Consider the following 8,163-nt stretch of genomic DNA (forward strand, 5'->3'; position numbering starts at 1 on the left):
GACTGAGTTATTAAAATCAAAATTCAGATTTAGAAAGTTATTACTCTTAATTTGTTGATAATCTTAAGACCGTTTATAAAAACAGTTAAAACATAAAATCGTTTCTTAAAATCTAACAGAAATATATATTTCGCCTATAAGGCATATTTTAAGAAATTATTTTGTATTTTACCCCATTATCTGATACGAAACCAAGAATCTTTCTTTTACATTTTATTGTCTGCGGGAGATTTCTTACTTCCGAAAGTCTTTCAGCTTCTTAATTTGTTGAGTATCTATTTTAACTGAGTAATTCTAACGTTAATGCCGCTTTCGGACCGCAACACGAGGTTAGGCCTTTCGATAGTCTCCGGAGTGTCGGCGTCCACCGACAGTTTAAAGTTCCTCAGGATGTGGCACAAGGTCACCTTGATCTCGTTCATGGCGAACGTCTTCCCGATGCAATTACGCGGGCCGGCCGAAAAGGCAACAAACGTCAGTGGGTCACGCTTTGCTACGTTCTCGGTAGAGAAGCGCTCCGGGTCGTATTGGAAGGGATTTTCCCAAACATCACTGCGGCGATGGACGCAGTAAATTTGAACCAGGGAAGAAACACCGGCGTCCACTTCCAATTTTCCTCCGGGGGTATTTTTATCCACGAAGGTCGTCTTCTCCTCCAGCTTCCTAGCAATGGTGAGCACAGGTGGATGCAGACGCAAGCTTTCCTTGATGCACATACCAAGATAAGTGAGCTGATGGAGATCATCCCACTCCACTTCCTCCCTACTCCCAATAATCTTCATCACTTCTTCCCTGCATTTCTGCTGGTAATGAGGGTGACGAGCCAAGTTGTAGATTAACCACGAGATTCCACTTGCAGTCGTGTCGTGTCCCTCGAAGAGAAAGGTGTCAACCTCGTCTCTCATTTCTTTATCGCTAAGACCCCTGCCCTTCTCATCTTTGCTCCTTAGAAGAATGTCAATGAAGTCCAGACTCTTCTTATTTCTAAGGTCTCTTAAAAATATTGCAACTTTCATTAAAGCAGGGGTACCCCTACTGGGGTCCGTTGACCCCATGGAGGTACGTGGAATAGTTTAGGTGGTCCCTAAAGGATAGCTGAAATCTTGGTGTATATTTCAAAATTGAAAAACAAAACAATGAAAAACAATCCTTTGTCGCCTTATTCTTAGTGATCTTAAACTCTATTAACGTTTCACAGTATTTTAACCAAAATAACTAGTTTCTTATGTCTACTTGTTTCATAAGGCCACTTTATAACCTCAGTCCTCAGCTATAACAATTCCATGCCGAGCTTGGTCCACACGAACTCAAAAATGTTTTTTAAGAGTCCGCTTTAGAAAATGTTTAAGAAGCCCTGCATTAAGCCCAATAACAATGCAAGTGTACGATTTTAACTAATTTCATAAAATTAACAAGCTTCCCTACCTGTTAGTTTCTGCTGCTTGCTGCAGTTTCTCCCTTCTTTCCCTGATCATCCTTTCTCCTTCGCTGTGAAGGAAACCAGCAGCTTTCTTGAACCTCCATCCGAGAGGAGTGAGCCAAAACAGCCAGTCGATTTGCAACAGAGGAAAGTGAATTCTGTGCGACACTATTCTCATAACTTCGTGGACGGATTGGACGTATCTGTTCTTGGAATCCAGCTGACAATTGGTTTCAGTCGACATCGCGCAACGCAGCATTACGTCCATCGTCAGCTTACTCACGTCATTACTGACGTCAAGAGCGTCGCCGTTTCTTCCAACCCACTTCGACACGAAAACCTTAGCGCACTGATTGTATATCGCCATGTAGGGTTTGAGGACGTTGAAATGAAAAGCGGGAGTTAAAAGCTTGCGATTGCGCTGCCATTTCTCGCCGGAGGCTGTCAGAAGTCCGTCTCCAATCCATGGACGCAGGAATCCGTAAATTAGCTCGTCCTTTGGTGCGTTGCTGTACAGCACCTTGCCGATAGTGCTGGGCGTAGTTGGGTCAATGAAGACCTTAAGCGGCCCCATCCAGGTAACAAAGGTACCTTGCATAAAAACATAATTCTAGGCGTATGCAGTCCCCAGGGTTTGAAATGGCGTGGTAAGTAAAAGCAAGGCACGGAAAAGAGTTTTTTTATTATTCTCGAAACCAGGGCTGCGGAGTCGGACTTGAGATTACGGACACGAAGGAGTCGGTATGTTTTGCTGGAGTCGGACTCGGAACTCTAATAAGATCACGTAAAACTACCCAAGTCCCGAGTCCGGCGTGCGCATGCGCAGTTCTAAATTGTAAATTCGATATTGCCGCCAACTGTAAATTGTAAAGGCGGAATAGCATATATCCATATGGTGGATATTTTCCAAACATGTAGATGAATTATATGACAACCCTATGGGTGGATTGCTGAATATCCATTTAATTTAATTAAATTGGTGGAAAACGTAAATTGGTGGAATACATTTTGTAGAGTCAGAGCCGTTTTTTTGGCCAAAGTCGGACTCGGGTTATTTCTAACCGATTCCGCAGCCCTACTCGGATTCTCGAATATAGCTACGGCTTTAAAGATGCATTTACTTGCTGCATTTGCTTATGGAAATATTCATAAACTCATAAAACGAAACTCTAGTTGCATGTACAATTTTAAAATTAGCAAAACACTGCCGGTAAACATATTCATTTGCCGAAACATCTCTAGAATATGAAAACAAACACGCCAGCATTGCCTCCGGGCATATGCATAAAAGTACCATTATAAGGCTGATTACTTCCAAACAACAATTGGCTTTACCTTTTAGCCGCTCCATTTCGGCCACGCGCGTTTTCATCCCGACAGCAGTGGACGGAAAGAGCTGCAAGTGGCCGAAGAACCAGTGTCTGCGCGAGGAACAAGCCCGGTTGCTCAGTTCTGCGCATTTGCGGTAGTGAAGTACAGCTGGTATCACCAGCTTAACAGCGAAGCTGAAGGCCAAGAACAACAGGCCTACTTCTATGTAGAGCCGCGAGAATAGATAGCCCTCGACGAGTATAAGGTCGACAAGCGTTGCTGGCAGCATGACGCCGCTAAAGGGGAGATTTAAGGCCTGAAATTAAAATAGAACTATAAGTGTTGACTTGTTTCTAACTCGATTAGTTATTTTTGAGCGTTTGTGGACTCAAATTTAACGTCGTATAGTCTCATTTCGAAATGGAAGGTGTTTTGTTGACGCCAACCCAGAATGGCAATTTAGATTCACGCCGTATACATTGGTGTAAAAATTATAATTTCATGAGCGTTTAGTTCGTTCGTAATGAGTGTGATTTGTATTTTGTAGTTAATCGGAAGAACCTTATAACGATTTTCGGTGCAGAACACGAACGGTCGCCTTAGCCAATTTTGTACATTAGCTGGTAAGCCTAGATCTCGACACACTTGACAACGTCGCTATAAATTTATCTACAGTTCAATATAGGCAAAGCATTTGCAAAGTCACCATTTCGGCTATTTGGTTTTAAACCTTACAAGTATTAAAACTATTAAGTACACTCTCTGTCTTCTTATCGCGAAATCCCTACAATTCATGTGCCACTTCCTATACACCTGAATTTCTAATCGTACTACTGACTGAACTAGCAACTAAAGAAACTCAAAGGAGATGATTACATATTTATTATCCCATGATCGCTCAGCTCGGTTTGCTAATAATTAACTGATACGATTGCGTATAAGTAACTTTTGTTTTTGACAAACCGTTACCGGAGCTGAAATTCAATGTTGCATATTGCTTGCAACAAAAGCCTTAATTTTCAGCATTAATTTTTTCAGCAGCGGGAGACAATCGCGCCATAGCGTAAGCAGCAACTTTTGCGAAACTTTTCTGCAATCGTTTAGTCATTTCGGTCATGCATTATCCTGAGTTTTGTGGTTTCAGCATACGCACTCCAGGCGAAATGTTTGCGGAAGGTTTAAACCTTTTCTCGAGGTCTTTTCTGTTAAACCCTTGTCGAACTGTGTTGAACGAAAGTTGAAAGTAACACAAGAATATCAACATATTTGACGGTTGATGCTTCGAAGACAAAAATGGGTGTTTGGTAATGAGCCAGACTCCAGCCATAGTTTGTGGGCGTTTAGTCACGTATAACGTAATGTAATGACCTGATGCTAACCCTCTTATCTTGGGAAGGTTACAAGTATATTGGAACATCAAAAGCGCAACACATTTTTCCAAACGCAGCTAACACGTGTTTAGGTTACCATAAAGGAATAAAAAAATTAGGAAATTAATATATGCAATTATTAAGTTAGTCGACATTAGAGCATTTTAAAAAAGAACAAATTAACATCTGATACAATGCAATCGCAAATGGAATGTCGTGATAATTCATATTTAAATAGCATTAGTCATCTAGTCAATGCATACAGTAATCTTGTAAACGGTAAATTTAACTCCACAAGCTGTGTAAACAACAATTCCCGAAAAAAACAATTATGCTTCGATAGTTAAGGTCAAATGCGTTAGTTAATATATAACTTTGCAGGGCAAAGGTATGTCTTCTTGCAGTCATTAAGCTTTTTAAAACAGAGCGTATTGGTGCTACAAAAACAGCTTTACAGATGTACATGACATGACGTGGGGATTTAAATAAAATTCTTCGATTTGTATTAGCGCACAACAGCTAAATGCAAAACAAGTCAGGTTCAAAAATACAGACTATTTTTTTTTTAAATAAAGTTTCCATCACTTTTGAATTTTAGCGCGTATTGAAGCAATGCTATAGTGCTCTTCAACCTTTTTTGGTTTGGTGAACCCTTAAAGTTGTTGTAACGAACCCATGCACCCTGTTTACTTCAAAGGTGAACTGAGGTAAAAGGCGATATGAAAAATCATTATGCTTAACAATATAATCATGTTAATTAAACCGAGCGGAGCTGCCGAAATTTTACACACTCGGTAAGAGTTCGATTATGACTGCAGGCAGCTTGCGAGTACTATTGTATGTTTTCAAACAAACTTAATAAAATAGCAAACTGACTATAAAATGACTGTTTTCTTGTTGCACATAAAATATTAATGGTTCTTTAAAAGTTCGTGATGCACCCTTGTATACCTTTTCGTACTGGTGCACTCCACGCACATTTTGGTGCACCCTAGGGTGCATCGTGCACACCGGTTGAAGAGCACTGCGATAGTGTATCTTGAGGTGTCCATGGTAAAAATGCATAGCTTGCTTGTTTTCTTAAGCTTCACTGAAATGTATAACATTGCTTGGCGGCACAAAGAAAGTTCTTACGGTGTTATCCAAACACGGCCAAATAGACGAAAACGCCTGGTTGTAAGGTTAAACACGAAAATTTGTTTATAAAAAAGCATGCATTATCGTTTTTTTAATTACAGATTAATACCAATGCTTCAGCTCATCCTAAAACGCCCATTATACCGCTATTTCAATTGCAGCAGGAAAAGTCTTTCCACATAATCGGCCCAGGGCGCCTGGTCCACCAATTTCCAAGTCATTAAGTCGCCGAAGGTTTCCTGCACAATTTCGTCGGTGATAGTGTAAGGAGGTCCGTTCCAGGTCCGGCCCTCTTTGAAGTCAACCACGCTCAGCAGGTACTTGCATTCTGACGTCATCAGTGACGCAACGGTCCGGGCGTACGTCTTGCGGTCCTTGATGGCGGCCGATTGGAAGGAGCCGGTGTCCCAAACGGCGTCGAAAGTACCGCCGCACGTTCCGGGGTTCATTTGGAAGAAGTCGCCAGCGTAAAGGGTCAGGTCTGTGTTCTTGGCCTTGTAGACCTTGAAGACGCCTTTCTCGCTTGTCTCGTACTCGTACTTGTGCTCCTTCATGAAACCTTAGGGAAGAATAAGTACAGAAGTAGTTGTTTCGTTTGGTCAAAGCGTCGTTGATGTTTTGGGCGCTGGTCTAGAATCTTACCACGTTTAATTTATTTGTTTAAATTGCATGGAAGGCATAAATAATATATGTAAGTATATGCAATATTGTTTATATTTTAAACTTTGAAAGCTAGTACCTCTGGAACGGTATTTTGCATCAACAAACAGAAAACTGAAACTTATGTTAACTCAAAACCGATATAGGTAACAAGTTAAAGTCGAATCAATTGTTTAAATGACATTAGACCAAAAGAAAGGTAATTTAACCAAATAATTGAACCTAGTTTAGGAAAATTATCCCCATAGATTCACCTCAAGAAGGGTTGCTTAAAAATTGTAACTATAACGTGCAACAAATCAATAAACTTAATCGTTGCCAAGGCGATTTTCAAACAAACGCCGCTCGCACCTTCTAGGGCGAACGTCGAGAAATCGTTGCCGACGGTTTCCTGGCCCTCATCCGACAACCACTTTAGATCCAATGAGTTGCCGCAGAATGTCAGGAACACGCGTCGCTTCTCCTGTGTTCCGCCGAAAAGCATCTTCCAGTGCTTTTTTAGCATCTCACTAACGGCCGGAGCGTACGGATCGACCTCCGCCTCTTCCTTACATTCTTCCCCTTCCTTAAAATAATCACAGGTTTTTGTGTGTATTGGCGTGGGTGGTGAAAGTAAGTCGAAACAAGCCAAAAAGGGGACTGCTTAGACGGGACAACTTTCCGATGCTGTTTTTTTTTGGTGTTTGAAAGCATAGAAAGTAAATGGACCGAAGGGTGGTTTCCATGCCAAAAATCATAAAGAGCGTCACATAAACCTTAAACGACGACTACACGCGCTTTCGTTGCGATTTCACAGAAATCGTGCCTCGGGAATAGCAGCCCCAGGAAATATCTAGCTATCATGGGCGCTGAACTTTCAAACTTCTAGGCCGGTTTTTTTTCAAACAGTGAAAAAGGATCAGTTAATTATAGTAACGTCGCAGCTCTTAGACCGGTGCTTTTCAACCCGTGGGATGGTACGCACATGTGCGGATAAAAAAATTGTAATGCTGATGGCAAACGTCGTGCGGATAAATTTGCGGATAAATTTGCGGATAAAAATTGTGCAGGTTAATCTTTTTATTATGTGTAATACAGTAAACAAATAAGGTGGTACGCCCACTTGTAATATAGTCTCGTATATTGGTTCATTGCAGAGCTTAAGTTATTTATTTTATATCGGTCAAGGCTTAGGCACACGGTTTTAATAGAAAAACCTTTTCATTGTTATTTCATAAATAAAACTAAAGGTTGCAAACTTACTGTACTTATTTCGTGCGGATGGAAATTTTCCGAAATAAAAAGTTGCGGATGGAAACTTTAAAGGTTGAAAAGCACTGGCTTAGGCAACATATTTTGCACTGTTGCACATTATGCCTGAAAAAACTATTTCGCAAAGTGTTACAGTGTTAAATTTAGGGGGTTGGTGGCCTCGTACCTATATGAAGTAATTCAGGAAATTTTTGAACACTTTTGGTGAACTAAAACTGTGCTACAGGAATTAATTTTGCACAATAATTGCGTGCGTAACTTTGTAAAATCTTGCGCCCTGTCAGAAATCGCGAGCGTCTAAAAGCGCTCTGCACACCAATGTTTGGAGCCTATGCTAACTATATACTGTCAACCTACCTTTGGGTGATGGTGATGATCGCTGTCAATCACCTCTCCGTCAGGTCGAGCTCCTTCTTTCTTCCACCAGTCGTCCCATTCCTCCAAGCTCCATTCGTGATCAGTCATTTTTAAAGGGATCCTTTAACGACTGCGCGATTTACAAAGAAATGCAATTAGGGGATTAGTTTAAAGTGGTCTGGGTCGTTCGGTGAACATTCGTTTAGGGTTTTTTTCACTCCAATGTGAAAAACACTTCGAGATATTTCATCCGGACAAATACAGGGGTAGTCGGTAGCCCAGTCGGCAACCACTAAATCTAGTCCTTTTTATTCGTCCCTGCAAGGTTGTTTTTGGTCAACAAACCTTTATGCTACACGTGTTATGCCCTTTTATGCTACACCCCTCGAACTAATGCATCTTTTAATGGTTACGGCTCTCATTTCAAACAAGCTAACGCCGACAATTGCATACTGATGTTTTTAGGCGAGAAATTAACTTGCTTTTCCCCTTGCATTGTGTAGTTTACCTCAACCCAGATCAAGCTAACGGTAACCTAACAACACCAAAAGAGGGCCAAACTTACCAAGTAACAAAAATCAACGAAAAGTACCTAACCAAGATTTAACGAAAAGTATGTGTCGATTAGTCAGTCCTGGCTATAGTTAAGTTTGTTTG

At 41.0% G+C, this 8,163-nt stretch overlaps 1 protein-coding gene and 1 pseudogene across 1 annotated transcript; both read right to left on the reverse strand.

Moving 5' to 3' along the window:
• Positions 1 to 275: 275 nt before the first annotated feature.
• Positions 276 to 3,020, reverse strand: LOC146135539 (cytochrome P450 4F2 pseudogene; annotated as a pseudogene).
• A 760-nt stretch (positions 3,021 to 3,780) lies between these two features.
• LOC146135540 (uncharacterized) lies at positions 3,781 to 7,638 on the reverse strand. Its single transcript, XM_083395965.1, has 3 exons — positions 7,507 to 7,638; positions 6,250 to 6,463; positions 3,781 to 5,797 (listed from the first exon to the last, which is right to left on the reverse strand). Exons 1-3 carry the CDS (start codon positions 7,612 to 7,614, stop codon positions 5,385 to 5,387), a joined length of 735 nt encoding a protein of 244 aa, XP_083252091.1. The 5' UTR covers positions 7,615 to 7,638; the 3' UTR covers positions 3,781 to 5,384.
• Positions 7,639 to 8,163: the final 525 nt, after the last annotated feature.

This window comes from Ascidiella aspersa, chromosome 8 (genome assembly GCF_963924565.1).
Source record: "Ascidiella aspersa chromosome 8, kaAscAspe10.2, whole genome shotgun sequence".
In the NCBI taxonomy this organism is placed as follows: Eukaryota; Metazoa; Chordata; class Ascidiacea; order Phlebobranchia; family Ascidiidae; genus Ascidiella; species Ascidiella aspersa.